At 42.0% G+C, this 21,055-nt stretch overlaps 1 protein-coding gene across 3 annotated transcripts in view; it reads right to left on the minus strand.

The window, feature by feature from the left end:
* cacna2d2a (calcium channel, voltage-dependent, alpha 2/delta subunit 2a) overlaps window positions 1–18,601 on the minus strand; it is a 143,630-nt gene extending 125,029 nt beyond the window's left edge. For all 3 annotated transcript variants that reach the window (XM_051414526.1, XM_051414525.1, XM_051414524.1), the window contains exons 1-2: window positions 18,162–18,601; window positions 13,599–13,680 (exon numbers count right to left, since the gene is read on the minus strand). In XM_051414526.1, coding sequence (XP_051270486.1) covers window positions 13,599–13,680; window positions 18,162–18,277 — 198 coding nt within the window. In that variant the 5' untranslated portion in view covers window positions 18,278–18,601. The remainder of the gene's footprint in view (window positions 1–13,598; window positions 13,681–18,161) is intronic.
* Window positions 18,602–21,055: the final 2,454 nt, after the last annotated feature.

Below are 21,055 nucleotides of genomic sequence, written 5' to 3' on the forward strand. Positions count from 1 at the left end.
AAATTACACAAGAAATCAGTCTGAAATTAACTCTGCAAGCCTATAATTGCTTTCTTCAGGACTCTAAAAACAGCGCAACACATGAGCCCCCATAACTGATGAATGCCATTTAACATACAGTAAAGGTCTTGACACAAGTGCCAAACTTTACAATGAAAGTACAAGCTCCCTCTCTATGCGGTAGGTTGTGCCCTCCTTCAGATATCACAATGATGGTTGGTAATGAACCATAGTGCCAAATCGTTAGTTAATTTTACATTTTATTTGAGGAAAGGGACTCTTTGTACCATGATGATAGAAACACTGTGTCATCAACTTAATCACTTGGGTGATTAAGAGCAAAGCTATGCCACTTTTTTATTTTTTATTTATTGGTTATTGGCAGCCATCCTCTTCATCCAGTAGGACCAGATTTTGGACTATTTAGAAATATTGTCACTCCAATTGTGTGTAAGAAGTTCGCTGTGGATAGGCTGAAAATATAGGAAATAACACCTATTTAAAATATTCAAAGTAGCTAAAGATTGAGTAGTAACTGACAGTCCTACTGACAATTAAGTTTTAGAATTCCTGTCCTTTAAATTTCACTAATTCAATTTCCAAAACAGTCTCAACTCAAGGTACCACTTACGATACTAGCATGCTCCAGAGCTTTCCACCACATCACCACATTATCAGCTCAACTTTATTTCCTAAAGTTGTTATAGAAGTGTTCCGATACAGTCGAAAGCTCCGGAAGCAAACAAGTAGGTGGACCTTGAGTTGATAATACATCCAAGGTCAAGAATGAACTGTCAATCTCAGATTCCCTGATTCAGTCTGCGCTTGTAGCTCCGCCTTCAGGCCTGCCAGAGTTATGCAACACCATTTCATTACATTGTGTTTTTCTTTTTTGCGTTTGCATTGCGGCCCTGTCTTGAAAAGCATTGGTGAAACGGTGCGTGGGTGAGCATGTGAAAAAATACACCCAAACATATTCCAGACATGACAAACACATAATATCTCTACAGGTGTGCAATTTAAAAAAGGCTATTATCAAAAAAAATTGTAAAGAGGACGCAGTTTTTTTCACTTGTTTTGAGTAGTTTAATCTAAAAGCTATATGTGTGCGTTCGTGTGTCCGTGGTATGAACACCCCTGAGTGACTGTGCTTACACGCAATTCAAGTGCAGGCTTTCATGCATACAGTACGTGGGTGTTTTTGTATTAACAGCAGTCCTATACATTGTTAAATTTAACCATCATGGACTCTGTAAGTGTACGCTAAATAACCATGAGAAAAGACTTCCTACTATAGCACTTACATCAGAGTGCGTATGTGTGTGGGTGCAGGTAACACAGTAGGATGAGGTAAGGTCTCAGTGGATTACTGAACAACCTCTAGAGGAGACAATAAGAGGCCGTCAGGGGGAGGAGAGGGGAGAGGCCAGATTAATGAAATATGAATGTGTTTACTGAATAGCTGTCATGGCGGCCTACTGATGGCTGGGGGATATTAAAAATACACAGTGCGGCTGATGGCTTCACCTACACTGCAGCGACCCCAGCCATCTTCAGACACCGCTCTAATCAGCATACAACTCATCGCAATCACAATCACCCACAGAAATTATCATCATCACACTCTTCATCACCATTTCCATCCTGTGCCATCGTCGCCTGTTCATCTACATTATCGCTTTCATCGTGCAACAGAATCACGCCGCTGCAGGAAATTGAAGTTGGCCAGATCAATAAATACAATGTAAAATTAAATTAGCTGCCAAGATGAGGTGAAAATGTGAAAATGAGTGTTTGGAGGCGAGTGGAGAGGTAACGCTATCCAGTCAAAACAATCAAAAAACACATTTTGGACACGCAAGCAAACAATATGGTGAGGCCACCGCTTCCTGTTATGGATTTAAAAGTGAGTTGAAAGAGGTGAGGCACATGTGCTTTGATGTGTGTACCTGTGTGTGTCTGCGTGAGCATGACATCATTTCTGCAGTGTCTAATCAAGGAGAAAGGAACCAGCTTTTGCAAGAGGGCTGTAATGGAAACACAATTGACCTGCTTTAATAAGAAAAACATGATACCTGCACTTTGCCCACACTTTCACAGAGACACAGAACACCTTCACCTCACCAGCAACGACACACACAGACTAACTACCTGAAAACAGATACCAATGTATCGCTGCTCTTTTGAAGTTTTATCTTCTCTCAGTGAAGGATGGCGATTTGGTGCATGGCAAAACTCCATCTGTTCATTTCAATATGAATGGGCCATGTAAGTTTGGTGCTGCTGGAGCGGCAGAGATGTGAAATTGCGGATGGCATGCAGAGCGGCCCCGACACGCAGGGTTAATTCAAACCGCCTTTGATGTCTGTCTGTGTGTGAAATGAGCTGGTGGTCCAGAGTTCACACAAACACACGCCAGCACGGATGTACACGGGCGTGCGCGCACATGCATGTGTTATAATCATCACAGCAAAAAAAAAAAAAAATTAAGAGAACACTCTTGTAGACACATGAATCCAAACACACAGGAGTTACCTCTGCTCATATCACATACTGTATAGCACCAAAACACCAATGAAAGCTCAACTTTACTTTGTCGTCAGAGAGTCTTAAATCCATCACACTCTTTAGGATTTAACTCCTGAGCATCCCCAAACATTCACTCACATGCCATCCACATCCACATGACAATGGAGGCTAAGCTGCCTTTAGGCAAAAACAGACTGCTGGCTTACACACACAATACCTATGTAAAGCAGATACTGCAGCTACACAGCAATAATAGTCCAAATGAAATTTTAACTCTCACCTACAAAACATATCTGATTGATTCTCAGCAGTCAGTAACCTTAAACAAATATTTATTATTATTTTCTCCCACACTTGTATGATTGATTTCTGCTTTCCCCCCCAAAAGATCCACAGCTTTCAAAATTACACCTATACAGTCATTAATGTGATTATAAATCACACAAAACAAATGCATTTAGTTTGAATTCAATTAGGTTGACTGTGTCATTTACAAATGCGCTGAGTGATAGTAATTACAGTGTTGATGCTAATTTAAATAGCAATGTCATATATAACTGCAACAATGAACCACTACATCTAAACTGGCGTCAGAAAAAAGTAAACAAGACGTCAGTCTGAATGCCAGAATTATTAATAAACAAACTCGGGGCCGATCCTAGTCAGTGTCAGTATCGGGACCGATACCAGCGTAATTCACGTATCGGAATTTCCCGATCCAACCTGCGCAGATTTCCGATATCCATGAGCCATGTCTGCGCTTTAACGTTGTCTGCTGAAATGACTCCACAAGTGATTCCTGCCGGCCAGTCTGCTAGCTGGCTGCAAACTGTGGAATGGATTTCCTGAACGGAGGCGCGGCTCAATGTGACACAGAGTTATGAGACGCGCCCCCGCTCAGGAAATCCATTCCACAGTTTGCAGCCAGCTAGCAAAGCCGTGATTCAGAGAGGCGAAGGTCCCTCGCGTCGTACAACACTACGAACGCAATCAAACATTTAAAAAAGCACCACACGAAAAAGCACGAGGATTTTTTAGCCAGGGAGCAGAAAGACAAAAGGAGCTGTCAGGAATCACTTCTGGAGTCAAAAACAAGGTAAACTCCAGGCAGACAACGTGAAAGCTAAAGGGAGTGTGTGTGTGTGTGTAAAATGTTTACACTTATTGCACTTTTCTTATATTTCAAATATTTGACATTTTGGGAATTTAATAAATATTGACATGACAATCAATGTGAAACCCTTACAGTTGCATATTTTTTTTCAGAATGGGATTTTTCCTGTTAACAGGATTCCTGTTTTTCTGACTTCCTTTTCTGACCTTATACTTACCTCAAGTTGCCTTTTGGGACATACATGCATACATACGTACATATCATACTTTATTTCAGCCTCATATAAAATTAACAATAATGATAATAATAATATTAAAGCAAACAGAGCTCTGGTATCGGCAGATATCCAAATTCAGGTATCGGGATCAGATCGGAAGTGAAAAAATGTGGATCAGTGCATCCCTAAACTCTACTCTTGGATTTCAGTTTACTGGACACACTGTTAGGTTAGAAGTCTGGCCAATTATACCGAGCCAACTGCTGTTCCCATGAATATAAACAATGAGGTTATGTAAGCATTAATCATTGATTTGGTTTTGTATTACTTTTAAGCGTATTTGAAAGTAAAGCTATTACTAAAATAACACAGAACATGGCAGCATTAATAAAATGCTGGATTGTTACATATACGAGTGATAAACAGCTTTAGTTTGCGAAAGTAAACTGTAATATTGTTTGGTGGAATGGAAACGTTTTTCATTATCTTTCAATTTTACTGTGAAATACCACACACAGGGAGGTAATGATGTTCTCTTTGTCTCTAATGAGACTAATGTGTGATGGTGACTTTCAGGCCTTTTACTACATCCTGCTCTGAGCTCCATCAGTATTTTATACTAGTCATAGTAAATCATAATTCAGATAGCAATATATTTTTTTCTAAACATACTTGCTTTTGATAGTTAGTGGAGTATAAGTGTACCTTTCTGTGAGACACGGTTGGTATAGTGTATGGGTGAACTGTATGTGTTTGCAAAAATATGTGCGCATGCTTGAATATACGTGTAATGCAGCAATTGTAGTGGTGGAGCACAAATCCTATCAAACAACGGCGCCCTGGGAAAAGGGCCAGAGAGAGATGAGAGTGAGTCCAGTTCGAAGCCAAAGAAGGGGGTGGATAGATTGTGGAGGGATGGGGGAGCTTCTCTTCCAGATTGTACAGAGAAAGAGAGCGAGAGAACAAGGCCGACGACACTACAATCTGTAGAATTAAAAAGATGTAGGTAGCACTTCTGAAGACCCTTCTCAGATGGCAGTAGAGACTCTTTACAGCCTACATGATCAAAAATTTAAACGCTTTTCTAGGACTTCCACAGTAGTTCGGCATTTGAGAACCACCCACTTCTGAGGCAAGCCAATTAAAGTTATTCAGAACTGTGACCAATCAATCACAGGCTGGTGCAGGTGGAGGAGGAAGAGAAGAAGAGGAGGACAAAAAACCCCTGAGTCTTCCGTGCACACCCAACCTTTCTCACATGCACACAAAAACAGCCGTAAAAAAAAAAAACAAAATACATTTTGTTCACAATGGAAAATAAACGTCACACCTACCACTTCACACATAGAGAAGCACTCCCTCTGCAGTGGAATGAATAAAGCACTTCACACCTGGAATTTTCTAGGGCATCACGCCACTCTACATTACCACTGCAACCCACTCAGGGAACTGCACCCAGTTTTTTTTTCTCTCTGTCAAGCACAGATAGAACCAAAGACAGGTAATGCCCTCTCTGAAACATCAAACAGAAGACGGCTGAAAATTACACAAGCATGCACACACACTCTGCAAATAATAGTGTGGAGAGACAGAGACAGGGAGAACAGATTTGCAGCGTAGGCAAAATAAAGCATCTTCCTCTGACAGGGCTGGAGCTTTAGCAGACCTCTAATCCTATTTTGACACATAATGCTATATTGTCTTTCTTTAAGCAAGTGCAAGGCCTTCTTTTCTTCCTAAAAAGCCACTAGTAGCATGAATGCATTCGCTTTTTGTTTTCCTTGAATTCATCCAGCAACAATTAGTTACACAGATACAGTCCCCCAAATGCACCACAGTGAATGTCAGTGAGATTCAGACACTCCAACCATCGCTGTTTGTTCTGTGCTGACACTTAAAGGGTTGTTTCTCCCCAGTGGGCTTTTACAGCGCCATCCTGGTAATTCACGGGAATCAACAAGCACATGCACGGTGATATACTGCGGGATGTTTTAAAATGTGTCCAGAGAAGACGTAAAACTGTGCACCAAGCAGCACGCACCATGTAGCACTGTCTTTAAAGCCTGCATTATTGATTTCATTCAGCTGGCTTTACTCCGAGACAGAGCAGTTAAAACCTGAAGAAGGTAAGAAAAACAACCCACCCACTTTTGTTTCAAGGCAGAGATATCCAGGAACTGACAAATCTGCTGACAGTTACAAAATAAAATATTTTAGAGCTAAGATTACATATTACCTTATTAATAGAAACCATACTAAGATAACGATTTGTGAAGATTACCATCATAAGATTATATTAAACATTATAAGATTAACAGTTGGAATTCAGATTAAATGTACAGTTATGGAGGTTTCGCGATGGTTCAGCACAGCAAAAACTTTTCTATATGCTGGGTAAAATATCAGCAGCGATTATTGTTACAAAATAAATAAAAAACTGAATATGAAACTATAGACAGGACACTGACACTTTGTAATCTGGTTCTAGTTTTTCTAAACTGTCACATTTTTATTGCAAAGCTATTTCAAGTAATTCCCTCTAACACCAACCCGAGGATATCTGCATGCAGGGCTGCACTCTGCAGATATATGTATTTTCATTTATATAAACACCGCCAACCAGTGCCAGGCCATCAAGCCGGGGAGCTGAGGAATCCTTGTAACCTTCCCCAGTGTCAGAAAACCAATAAAGTGGCAGAGAAATGAATACAGTGTGTTTGTGTGCCCTTCTGTTCTCCTGTCAGCCCAGGGGAGTCTAAGGCTGGGAGTAATGGTGCTGACCAGCTCTCACACTGCTTAACGTTCAGCTTGCTACTGGTTTTATGTGCCTCTAATGTCCACAGTTATTTTGTTGTGTGTTTTATTTTGTTTTTTGTATGGGGTAAATACACAGTAAATGCTACAGTTGACACACAAACAGAGAAATGTGAGTTACACAATGGTTCCAAACTAAATAAAAAATTGTTTGTTAAGAGACCATGTATAAGTTCTCATGACCCGGGTGTGTAACCCTGATGAACTCCTCTCTCCTGGAAATGGTAAATAAGGATGTCTGAAAGGGGATGTAGCCAGGTTTAGAAAATACTGCGCATTGGTTCAAATGGATAGATGGATAGAACTGGATAAACGGGGCTGCACAATTTATTTCTGATTATCATGTATCAAGATTAGAGCTAGTTATTGAACCTCAGGTCATTTTCCAGAGCAGTAAAATCTTTTCTCATGATATTCTGTTCTCTCAGTGTTTTGGTGTCAGAGAAGCCTTCAAATGCATCTCAAACTGGACTTCTTGGACAGTATTTCAGCTTCTCATCAGTACCTGAAGCAACCCACCAATGTAGCTCCTTGCCTTGAACGTCCACTTAGCACCGAGTATTGAAGAATGTCAAGTACTGAAAGCTGGCATCAAATGTCTGGTCAAAACAAAATCTTCCCCCTTTACCCATTTTTTAAAAAAAAATTTTCAATTTAAATAAAATGTTCTCCTGTTTTAGATTGGTTTAAGTTCGGCTGCTTGTACTTTGCCAATATCTTAACATTTGAGATATTTGACCTCTTTGTTAAATCAAAAAGAAGTTAAGAAGAAGAAGAAAAAAAGTAGCATTTTGTGTGTCAATCAGTACCCAGCCCTGATTTTATATTTCTAATAACTGATAAATCTGTTATATAGAAGTCGGCTTAGTTTAAATTCTGCTTCAGGAGTGGTACATCGAGTGCAGATGATCAATAGCAAATTATAAAGGTGGTGACACCAGTGGGTCCCGGTGGGAGAAAGAGACACATGCATATGTTATTTTCAGGAGGAAAAAAAACAACCATAGCTTTTAGTAAAGTAGAGATTAACATCCCAGCCTGGTGTTGGAGTTAAAATAAAAATGTTCCTAAAAAGCAACACTGTTTTGGAGAAACTTTAGTTTTTATACCAGCTGACAAGACTGTACCTGGTTTGTTGCTATTTTATTCACTCATTAATTTTAAATTAAAGACCTCAATAAGAGTAAACGGAGGTGTGTACTGATGCGTGTTGCACAATGACTGAGGGACACTTAAGACAAGCCGGCAGGAGAGAAAACCGGAGCCAGAGAGTAAACTATCTATCCTGCAGAAATAGCCTGCGATGTTTCACACAGCCAGATAACAAGCTGCTGTTGTGTAAGGTCCAGGCCAGAAGATGGAGGGGAGTAGAAGGGAAGGGGAGGAGAGCTGAGAGAGGAGGCCTGAGCGCTCTCAGTCTCTCTCTCCTTTAAAGGCAACTGCTCATAGTGGGAGGAGGGACCTTCAACTCTTCCTGTAAACTGCCTACAGACGTAAGGAGCTATTAAATCAAGAAACAATTGGCACCCATCAGGCCTCAACATCATCATGGGGTGGGGGTTCTATCTTCGGCTTTAGACAGTGAGGCGGGGGGTTGTGGAGTAAGAGCAGGGGTGATGTCTAGTATAGCGCTGGGCATTTGAGACAGATTATTGGGAATTTCTGTAGTCAGCGATAGTGAGTAAATCCACCAGTGCACTTTATAGAGATATCTGTTTGTTGGGGCAGGCTGTCTTGGCCTTGAGCAACCATCTTTTTCTAGGAAGCAGGAGGGAGGGTTGGAGAAGTATGAGAGACATTTGGAATTGTGTTCAGCATGCATACAACATCTCCCTCAAGTCATAAAAACATACCTGTGCACATCAAATCGAACCGGAGGCATCGGCAATGTTAACGACGCACGCGCACGCGCACGCGCACACGCACACACACACACACACACACACACACACACACACACACACACACAGTGATGCACACGCACACTGGAAGCACTAGAGGCAAGAAAGTCTGTGTTGAACCGAGATAAACATGCAGCCAGCATGTGGTCAGCGGGCCTACTGATGTAGAGTTGACCACAAAGAGACACACCGAGTGAAGGGTAAAGATGAAGAAAAGACAACAAAAAAACATAGCTATACTAAAGCTAAGCTATACATACTAAACCTGGATAAATACCCATTAATTGGCACTCTGTCTTTCAGCCTTGCTTCCACTTGTCGGTTATACTGATCTGAACCTGTGTCGTTCTCAGGTTTCCAGTAATCAGGAGCAGCACACAGCCAAAGGAGAGGGCGTGGATCGGGGCAGACGGATTCTCACTGTGCACAGTTGTAAAGTGTCAGGCTGAACCGAGGGGTTCGCGAGCAGCCATGTGTACCGGGCTAAATTATTCATGCTGATTAGACTCTTCTTATTGAAATGAATTTGAGAGAGTTCAACATATGTTGCATGGCACTGCCATTTAAAAGGCGTGCTAAACTGAAGCTGTGGAAATTGCAGTGACTTTATGTTTATGTGTGTGTACAGTATAAGGCAGTGGTGGAAAGCCATTTACAAAAGTACTGCACTGAGGCATATTTTTGAGATACTAATATATGTATATTTTTGTGATACTTGATACTAGTTTTCCACTACATTTCAGAGGGAAATGTTGTACTTTTTACTCCACTACATTTATTTAATTGCTGTGGTTCCTAGTTACTTTACAGATTGAGATTTTACATAAAAATTATTTGATAAACCTGTAAAATACAATGTATCGTTAAATATTAAAACTAAAGTTCCCAACTTTTTCCTTACAAAAAAAGTCTGCTTACAAAAAAGCAGCATCTAATCAAGGCTCCTTGTCATGCTCCAGATGTCTTTGAGTAGTTCCACCAAAAAGATATTTCCCTTTTAAAGGACCAGCGTGTAGGATTGAGTGGCATCTAGCAGTGAAAGTTACAGTTTGCAACTAGCTGAACACTGTTTGCGTCTGTATTTGACAAACTACCCCTTGGTTCACACTGCCTACCTGAGCAGCGTGTGACAGCTACAGCGCTGAAGAGCTGCGTCTGGCACGTGCGCAGTGTTTACACCAACAGCATGTCGGCTGCGTGCCGGCTGCGTGCCGGCTGCGTGTCGGCTGCGTGCCGGCTGCGTGTCAGCTGCGGAGCTGCTGCTGCTAGCACTATCTTTCTTTACTGAGTTTGCCTTTGATTTCATGTCTGTGACATATTCAACAGATATAAAAACTGTAGTGAAAGGTATATATGTTGCTGGTATAATGTCGATATGACTATGAACAGACCATTTTCACTGTCTATTTCTGCTAGGAGTCGTGCACAGCTCGCAGAATAAATACGCAACACCTCGACTCTCCAGTGAAGCGTTGCTGCAGCCCCACCTGAGAAGTGTGACTCAGGCGGGCAGTGTGAGGGCTGTTATCTGTTCATATGGGCGCCGAAATATAAAGCAAAACCTTCCGTCACACACACAGACACGCACTGCTCAGGTAGGCAATGTGAACGAGCCATAAGATTGAGAATGGGCTGTGAAGTGTGTAGGAGAAACTATGGTGGCCCCGAGACCCAAAAGGCCCAATCTACAACCAGTGTTTGTCCGTTCTGAGCTACTGTAGAAACATGGCGGTTCAGCATGGAGGACGCCACTGAAGGCGACCCATGGCACCTGTAGGTCAAAACGGATTATTCTAAGGTAACAAAATCACAACAATTAAACTCCACAAAAATGCTACTTGCATATTAATTTATTAGTATTAATAATCTAATTTCTAATTTAATTAAAATCTAATTTATGTCATATATAACAATATCAGTCACTGGGGCTATTCTGCTGCAGAAGGAGTACATTTACTTTTTAAACTTTTAATTTAGCTGATAACACTTCTTTACTTTTACTTACGTAAGATTTTAAAGATCTGCCACTTTAACTACCTGAATACTTCTTCCACAAATACAGTGAACATGTGTCCACCTGATGTCTGATGTGATATGTAATATTATCTGTCTGTAATAAACCATCAAATCACCGTAATGACAGTACGTGGGTGTAGGCGCACTGCTCATGTGTGCCTATTAAAACTGTTCTGAATAAGCCTGAGGATATGGAAACAATGTCCACCGCCGCCTCTCATCACCACATACTGTAACACATCAAACACAGCAGCACACAGGATAATGAGGAGGATGAGGACTATAAACAGCATCCGTCTGCTCACATTTAAATTTACCAATTCTTATCCATCCCCTCTATCATTTCATCCATCTTAAGTAGTTTGACTCTAAATATACACACAAAACTGCCTGAACATCCATCTCAATTGTCAAGCCATTCTTCATCCTTTCTCTCTCTAAAAAGACCCCCTCCTCCACTCTAAAAGCCGCCCACTCTCCTTGTCTATCGGCGCTCCACACTCTTCCATTCGAAAACTTCCAACTCCTCCAATACATCACTCACCCTCTATCTTCCTTTCACTCCCCCAGGGGAAGAATAACATATTGACCAAACCTGGGCAGAATATATTTGAATGTGATTTTAAACATTTAAATAACTTAAGTTTTATTTATTTTTGGAGACACTGGAAACTTGGGCACAGTATGCACAAACTAAAAACGCATCAAAATATTGTTTATCTCTGTGTGGTTCCTTAAGTCGACCAATTCAAAACATATTTAGTTGTGTTTGTGCAGCCCTGTCTTGGCCTTTCTCTCTCTTTCACCCGCTACCTCGCTTGTCAGAAAAAATAAAATCTCAACCGAGAGGAACTGAACAGACCACATTATGTTCAACTAACTTCCTTGTCTCTTTCCATGTAAGACAAACTCAGAAATAATTTGCACACACTTTACATTTTTTTTGTCTGTGAGAATAAACTGCGCATGAAGAGGAAGGGGGCGCAGAGGGAGGCAATCTTGTTACCAGCCGGCATAGCCCTGGGAAGATTTCTATCAGACAAACGTATAGAGAGAGGCATCCATTTAGAAAATGGCTTTTCTAGGCATGCTGGGCCATTTAGCACACCCTGTGACGACTCCTGTTTGGGGCCATGATAAATGTTCTTTCACACCCGCTCTGCGCACACAGCCAGGCCAGCACACACATGCACACGCAGCCATGTGGGCAGCCTACACAAGACGTAACAGGGATGGATGTAATATCTTTAGAGAGACTGTCTTCATTTGGTTTGACCAACAGAGAAAACTTCAGCAAGGTGCAGTGTAAATTTTAAATAGGCAGAACTTAAAGCCTGTTAAGCTCTTAACGTCATGTCAACGTCAGATTTTAGCTGTAGGTCTCATTAAATTCAGGATTATTCAGCCATGTACATCTAAGTTTCACGACAAGCATCCAAGTGACACAATAACATATTTAAAGCGTACATACAGTGCATCCCCCTAAATGCCATACCGCTGAAACAATTATTCAATTAACAGATAAGGCAACCCACAGGAATTAATCAGCAACTGTATTTTTCAAGCAAAAATACCAAACGTTCCCCGCTTCTAGCTTCACATTTGTGAGGATTTCCTATTTTTCTTTGTCTTATGTGAAAGTAAAGTCAGTATCTTTTGGTTTTGGACTGTTGGTTGGACGAAACAGGCAATTTGATGGCAGCACCTTGGCCTTTAGGAAATTGTGATGGACATTTTTTCTTTTTACATTTTACCAAAGAATAAATGAGTTAATCAAGAATATGACCAGTAGATGAATTAATAGTAATAATGAAAATTAACAAACTTAACAAACTCAAACTACATGTACAATGAGTTCATATCAAGCTGAAAAAATAGATGCATACAGGAGACATATTACTTTCTAGTGAAAACAATGTCTCACCAAATGTAGTGATGTTATTTAAGTTTCAGGTAAGTTGAAGGATCACATGCTTCTTCATGGGCTGAGAAAATCCTCCTTCCTCGTTGACTCCGAGAACTCTCTCTCTCTCTTACTTTCAGAAACCATTTGAGTAACCTCAAAAATGCATTGTCACCAACCTTAAAGCTAAAGTGTTTTTCATAGTTTGTGAAATTATGAGATTTAATAGATACAGAATTTCTAACAGACAGAAAAAAATATGCCTTCACCTTGAAACCATGTATAACATTATTTTAGAGGTCTACTGAAATCTGCTCAGTGGGAATATTGAAAATTAAAAAAACTTGCAGAAACTGTGAAAGGCAAATATTTTCATGGGTGGGTAAACATTCTCTGTTTTGCTTTGTTTACACTGGATGAGTGCTAAAAATCAACCATCGCCATCATGCAGTCTGAGCGTCTGCCTGATATCCACTAATGGTCATTAACCTTTAAACCAGCACGATCCCTGTCAACCCCCTTCCGCCTCTCTGGGATCTATCAACGTTGCCACTGTACCAACAGCCATCACACTAACCACCGTTACTGCTAGCATTAAAGCCGCCACAGGCAGCGTACCGGCTGGATGAATCACACTCACCCATACAGCAATAATGAAGCATTTATCTCAGGGTGCATTACAAACCCTGGAAGCGCGGTGAACATGCGCACATGGCAGAAATATGATGAAACAGTGTCAATCACACTCTGCTCAACCATCTGCTCTACCACAAGACAGACACGTGCTACACACAGCCTCATACAAGGACACAAACAACCAACAGCATATTCTGCTAAATATGTCCGTCCTAACAAGCAATTTGGTGTTATGACTTTAAAATCTTGAAAACATTTAGCTAATTTGTTGAGAGCATTTTTTTCCAGTGTATTTATGCTTTAAAACACTGATTTTACAAAGGTCAGTATCAGGAAATATCAGGAGTGAGATTTGTAAAGTGGAGACACACACACTTGGAAGCTTATGTTGTACAACCTCTAAAATCTTACTGATTAATAATGCAGGACAAATGTGACGCGTCACATGCGAGCGTGACGTCAACTCACCGATCTCATCTGCTGAGTTCCTGTGACGTGCTGCAGAACCTTTTCCAGCTCCTTCTCAATGCGTCCGGCCCAGTGAATCATTCTGGAAAAATAAAATTAGACATTTTCAATCTGCATCAATCGACATTATCACCTGAACATGTTATCACACCGGCATTCATTTCTCTGTCACTGCATGTGAGTAAGTGTGTTTGTAAGACCGTGACAGGAAGAGTCTCTGCCCATCTTTGTGCATCTCTGTTGCTGTTGTCAACCTGCCAGACTCTCCCTATTTTCCAGATCCTTATCTGTAAGTATCCCTGTCCTACCTCCCCCCCCCATCTTACATATATCTGGTCGGCCCTGGCAGGACTGGCAGCAAACGTGCCCGTCTTGGATCGGCTGGGATCAGCGGCTCTGCAATAAAACTGCTCAGGTCTGACAGAAATGCACCCTAAGCAGGAGCTGATCTCCCGTTCGACTGAGCCAAGTTTGGAATTAAGAGATCAAACGACTCGAGCTCATCACTGTATATCTCCCAGCAAGCAACAAATGACTTAATGGATCAAGATTTTCACAAGATCATTTTAAAGCAGCAGCAGGGGCTAACCTGCCAACCAGGATGGACACTGAACAATCCATGTGAATGGCCAATGAGAAATTCTCACCTCTCACGAAAATCTTTCAGCAATCAGATGAATAAATTCTCATCGTGTTTGCCAGCCAACCGCTGACTCCATGCCCACCATTTCCTTTCAGCAGCCTGCAGATAGCTAATCACTAGCATCAACAGCACAACACAGTCGTTTGTCTGTTAATACGATGACGGAAACAAATGTCATCTTTAAATGTCAGATTTGCTGAGAAGACAAGAGGGAAGACAGATTTATTAAATTGTACGAATCTGCCAGGCAGTGACAGCGCTCGCCATTATCACCAAGCCGGAGTGGGAGAGTACAGCAGAGCAGACGCGCTGATCCGAGTGTGCGCACTGGCTGCGTTTGTAGGGACAAGATTAAGAGAAGCAAGAGGGCCTCCAAAAAGGACTGTGCAGAGCGGGGACCGCTGGGGAGAGGCCGCTGACTGTGAAAAGGTCACCTCAATATGAAATGAAAACAAGCTTACAGTGAGAGCAGAGCAGAGCCGAGCAGGACGCAGTGATACTAACAGTGAGGGACATTACCTCTGCCCCAAGCCAAGCAGACTTCTTATGCAACTTCATTAGTCTACATTCTACACACACACAAACACACACACACACACACACACACACACACACACACACACAGATTTGACAGGATGACACAAGAGGGTCCTACGTTATGTCTTATATTGTAAATATATGTAAATACACACATACGTGGGCAATCTTGGTAAAGTCAAGCATCACAATACTGATCCAATGAAACACCTGAATATTTTAGAATTGATTTATCCTAATTTGGATATTTCCGTTGATGATTTCATGCAATATTTAATCTAAACTAGGGCTAAATGATATTGTCACATGAAGTTAATGGCCAAGCAGGAAAATGCCAACCCTGATCAGTTCACACAGTTTGAACTAAGGCTGGGCAATCATTTTCTACCTCTATTCCATTATACTGAATAAATCAAGTACAAATCAATAACACACTTAAATATGCAGACTGATATCCATGATGCAGTGACAGGCAGCAGAAAGTTGACGGTGGAGCCTCAACACATCTGACCTGCATCAGACAAGATCACATGAAGCTGCCCTGACAACATTTAAAGGCACAGTGCACTTCTGTACAACATTGCAAGATGGACTTTAGATTCATGTTGTACTAATTGTAAATAAAAGGAGAAATATAGTTCACAGTCCAAAATATACAGAACTCTCCATTCAATAACAATCAGGATATCAGGAGACACTGCACTACATGCACTACTGAGGCCTAGTATTGAATGTTTGGAGACCTTCTGTGTTGTGTAAGCTGTGATCTCTCCTTTAAAAACAGAGAAGTTGTCATTGTGCACTACATGAAAGCTGACTGATGCTCTCTGGCTCTATATAGTCTGATGCTGTATTAAAACTGCTATTTTGCACCTGTGTTTTTGGTGTATTATGATTTATGTTAGCGAAACATTATGGAAAAGCAGAAAATGTGATGAAATGAATCTGGTTTGACGGTCCTGTGTGTCAGCCACACACACCGTCACCATGTTCATTCTGCTGCAGTGGATCTTGTCACGCTGAAATATTTTTAAGGGCAAAAGGTGGACTATTTTCGTATGTGTGGAAATAACAAAATTTGGGGGGAAATTACTCTGAGTTTCCTATAGACTGAGGTAAGTGAGGATTTTTATATTACTAGAGAAGATTGAACATCCATCCATTATCCCGTTATCGAACCAGGTTTCCATAATTCAGAAAATGTGGAAATAATTTGACCTTCCTCCTCTTGACACACACTTAAGACACTCACACACATTACTATACGCATAAACAACACTGCAATACAATAACTACATAAAAATAAGTCCAAGCTTTTAAGAGGCAAACTGTAGAAAATGTAAACTTTTTGCTGTCAAAGTGGACTAGAGGACATTCTGCCTTTTCTTATGGATACATTTCCTCAACCAGACCTCCAGCGCACACACACAAGCTCCACCCGGTGTGTGTGTCAGGCCTACACACCCAACAGACGTCCACAGCAGCTCCACATACACCTCAATTAGGTAACTGTCACATTCTGGAAAGCAGCGCAATGACGAGGGTGACACAAAATCCAGATTTTAAAACCCAAGAGATGACTGATTATAATATAGACTATATATAATACCAGGCCTAGACTATGTATATTATTTTGATCTGCTTAAATGAGGAGCTGGAATTAGATTAACATTGTATTCAAATTGGTACTTTAATCCAGTAATAATTACAAAAAATAATCTTAATACTTTTTAAAAGCATCAGGCGTATGTCGAAGAGAAAGTAAAGAAGATATTGCTGCAAGATTGTGAATATTTAATAATAAACTCCAGGTGTATATTATAAAGTAGGCAACACTAAACATCATTTAAACACCCATGTGAATTTGTTTGCACAGTCGTCCAAACGCAAGAAAACTTACCCACGAGTTTTTATGCTTTATGCTCAAGTGATCAAATCAACAATGCACTTAATTGTCGTGTTAAGTCAATGAAGCAGTAATATAAGATATGTGATTTTCCCTTTGAAAGTCACCTTGGCCATCAGGAACAAACAAAGCCCTAAAGATTTCAAAGCGTTCATCCAGTGGATGCATCAGGGAGCATTTGGATTCTTGTGATTTGTGTGAACCTGACTGACTAATCAGCACTACAGGCTATACATCATGCTCACATCAGATCATCACGTCATCACGTAGACTCCAGTGAGGAACTGTTGCACTCTGGGTTTATTACCGGACTGCAACATCCAAACAGGTCAAACGAAGCAACGATCACTTTATAACAAGGTTTTTGTTTTTTTTAAATCCTAATTTCTGGCAAATTATTGTCAATCTTGTTGTCGATGCCGGCAAAGGTGGTAAAAATTGCTGCGTGTGCAAACATGTCGGACAATATTTCAGTCTGCCTCCGTGTGTCATTCGAGGTCAAATTGTTGTTTAAATAAAAAATGATTGGAAAACAATTTCCCAGCATGTGTACGCTGGGAAAAAAAGTCCCAACAACAACAGTTTACAAACAGCTGGATGCTCAGCTGCTGTGTCTGCGGTCACTTGGAAAACAGCAACACGGTGATACTGGCCTTAAGTGCGTCTATATTTCTAACCTACAACAAATAACAAAAACTCCAGCTTTTTTATCGCTGGACAAAAAAAATAAATACAATTTAAAAAGATATTAATCTGGGGGCCATGTTGCTCCATTTGCCCCCGAACTGAGTCCTAATAAGTAGTTCTGGAGTTTGGGTGAGAAACCCAGCTGAGATGCAGAGACTTGAAACTCTCCAGGCGCTCCTGCGGCATTAACTAATTGGTTTAGTCTCTGAATCTAAAGTATCCAGTTAAGAAGCCCCAGTGGATCCTGCGGTGGGATAGAGGTGACTATTATCACGGTGCGTGTTCAGTATCCAGTGGATGACTTTTTAAGACTAGCCTCGCTGAAGCTCAGCATATATCCATCATGCGTAAATGGGGTATTCTTCGCCCCCTGTGCAGTGACAGCGATACAACACATCAGCTATCATTATTAGGTTATTTTTATCCCTATGGATGCTCTGATAAATGATTGCTTGGCTGGCTTACTCGCCGGTGGCACCTGTGCATGCTTCCCCCTGTAGCCTGTTTCCGTGTTGACTATGACAAATTGAATGAGGCTTTTGGGTATTAAATGCCACTGCCCACAACAAGGGGGAAAAAACAACAACATGGGGCTTTTGGTGAGTGCGAGATTCATAACGCAGCATCACAGACGGAAACTGCGTGTCTGTGTTTGAACATCAGGGGCAGCGGCGGCTCCGAGGTAAACGGCGCTGCATGTGCAGGCTCGTCGGGGGGCCACCTGTCCTAGTTCCGCGCTCCGCACCCCGGTTTATCCCCCAACCCCTCCAAAACGGTGCAGGGTACTTACGTGTAGTGCTGGGGGAAGAGGTGGGTCCCGTCTGTCGGCGTGGAGACGCATATGATAAGTACAGTTTGGATTGTGAGGAGGCAGAAAATACCGTACGACTGCGCGCAGATCGCCATTTTCCATTAAATATTCAAGAAACTGGGATAAATAAGAGAAGGACCGGAAGGACAGTCTCCCCGCTGCCGAGCTAAGAATAACCGAGCCCCGGAGAAAAGTGTGTGGTGGGGAGGTGATGGTTGGCGGAGGGCTTCTGGACACTTAAGCCGGCAGTGAAATCTCAATCAGAGACACACAGAGGATTGGCAGCTGAAGACCCGGGAGATGAGGATCAGGAAGATGCTCTGCCGCTGCTGCTGATGTGCCTGGCTGCCTATTTGCGCACTCGCTGTCCTCCCTCCCTCTCCGCCGCCGCGCACATTTGCTCCTTTTCTCTCCCACTCTCTCCAATGTAACAAACCATACAGAGTCAAGCTGGCCACGACCAGAATATTCAGTTCCCATCCTGGTTTTCAAAATAAAACCGTTTATGGTTTTGGTTTGGTTTTTTTAGGGCAATATGTAAGAAGGGGCAGAGGTGTGTTGGAAATAAAATAGACAACTAATTGCTGTATTCTCAGTTAAATGCCTCAACGGGAGAGCTGTGCTGCTGCGTGGCATTATCCTTTAGTCTCCCTTGTTTTACAAAAATGTAATAGCAAGGCCACGTGGAAAAAACCCGCCATTAAATAAGTCCATTTAGGCGCACGGGCTTGGCACAACGTCCGAGTATTAGCTCGAGGGCTCTTAATACGTGAATAACTTTATTTTGACGGTAAAATGGCCCGACTTCCTGTATTTACTCAGTCTATCTGTGGCACTTGACTCAGCCGCTGGTACAAGCGGTCCTTCCTCCGTTCAAACAGCCTATTCCTGGGCGACAGACGGGGGCGCGCATCAGGCCACCTCCTCTTCCTCCCCGTGTCCACTCGCCGTGTACTGTGACCTCCTCAAACTCCGGATTATGAGCAGAAATCAAGTCTTTATTTTTGGTAATTAGGAGGCATGACTCTAGAGGGGAGGGATTGTATTAACTGGAGTGTAAACATTCAGCAATCACCTTGGGGCTGCTCTCCAACTACATTTGTTCTACTTATTAGCGCATCTGGTCCAGTGGATGAACATTTAAATGGATGCGAGGAGAATTAATAACCTCATTTTGGAAACACCTAACTACTGTTTCATGCTGTCACCAGCTATTTAGATCAGGGGGGCTTTAAGTGTTTGAAATGTAACTTTACAGAAGGGGCAGGGCATGTCTCCTTGTTTCTGGGAGCCTCTGAATAACCATAAGCTTGTTAATAAGGTATATTTTAGTGGAGCAAGTTTTCCTCTGGACATAAGTCAGATACTGTTAATTTTAACAGTAAACAAGGAGGAGAGATGCACTGAAACCTCAGAGTAAATCTAATTCAGCATGAAGTTACCCCCCGGAGAAGTGAATATCTCCCTCTATCAGCTGTGTCTGTGTGTGTGTGTGTGTGTGTGTGTGTGTGTGTGTTTGTGGCTGTGTGCGTATGTGTGTGCACCTGTACCTGTCTTATTACCCTTTCCTGCACTGCTGTTTGTTCTCTGATCTTCCTATTTCAACTTGAGGGCACAGTAGGTGTAACACATTTGCACCTAAACAAACACCTTTTTCAGGTTCGTCCATGCAACGGAGAACACACAATAAAGATGTAGAGCTGTGTACATAATGTGTTCCAGGTGTGTTTCTGTCCACAGAATAAGGGTAAAGGTGCTCAAAAGCTTTAGGGTTTTTTCCCCCAGTTGTCTCCCAGTCAAAAGGGCTGGGTTCGGCACGCTCGGTCGCTCTTACATCTCCTCAGCTTATTTTTTAGCCACAGGGAGAGACAGGACAGTCGGTCTTGTGGCTGTGTTGTCCTTGGTTCAGTCAGTCAGCAGGGGACACACAGGTGCTCTGCTACAGAGAGCCACGCAGCAGTCGGCAGGGTTGCTGCACAGCATTTCTGTCTCCTCGCTGACAGGGAAGACGGGGCTGTTTTGGTAGAAAGGACACACTGCGGGGCACAGACCTCAGCAGGAGGGGAAAAACCCACCTGATGGCAGAGATGAAGAGCTACAGCAGCATATCTAGACTTGTTCCTTGGGAAGTGAGGAGGGGGAGGGCGGAATCTGCTTTTATTCCCCAGAGCTACTAATTTTTGAGACATATTGAGCAAGCGACTCCCTCTCATCCACCCCTCAAAACAAATCTGTGGCAGAAAAGCGGGACAGTTGTGTTTTGATTTATTATTATTTCCTTTTGCAGAGGAAAAATAACCTTAATTGATGGCTACTCTGGCACATTAATTTACTGTACCACACTTCCGATCATGACATTAATGATAACAACAGATACCGGTAGAGTGATGTAGGCTGGCTGACTCATACTGAACATTTCTGCTGACTCACAGCCACCCCTTGTTTTCGCCTTCCATTCAAACATACATTAAGCAAACTTATCTCAATTTACCTGGCTCATGGGGCCTGGAGAAAGAAAAAAAAGAGAGCAAATGTAATTTTGAGTTAATGCACAAATATGTAGTTTTCTCTAATGGAAAGAGCTGTCCAGAGCAGAGAGGGGTTTCATCTGTGCAAACAAAACATCAGGGGGTAGAGACGTCTCTCTCTGGATGGATACGATGCCTCCGGGTGTTCTGCAATTGCTGCGACCAAAGAGAAGATCAGCAACCAATTTAAGCAATAATTTCTGATGTATGGCCTTGTCACACTCGACTCACACAAATACCTTAAATGCAAATTAAATTTCATCTGCCTGAATATGTGTGTGTGTGTGTGTGTGTGTGTGTGTGTGTGTGTGTGTGTGTGGCGGTCGCAAGAGTGGCAGATAAAAG

Source organism: Dicentrarchus labrax, unplaced genomic scaffold, assembly GCF_905237075.1.
Source record: "Dicentrarchus labrax unplaced genomic scaffold, dlabrax2021, whole genome shotgun sequence".
NCBI classification, from domain to species: Eukaryota; Metazoa; Chordata; class Actinopteri; family Moronidae; genus Dicentrarchus; species Dicentrarchus labrax.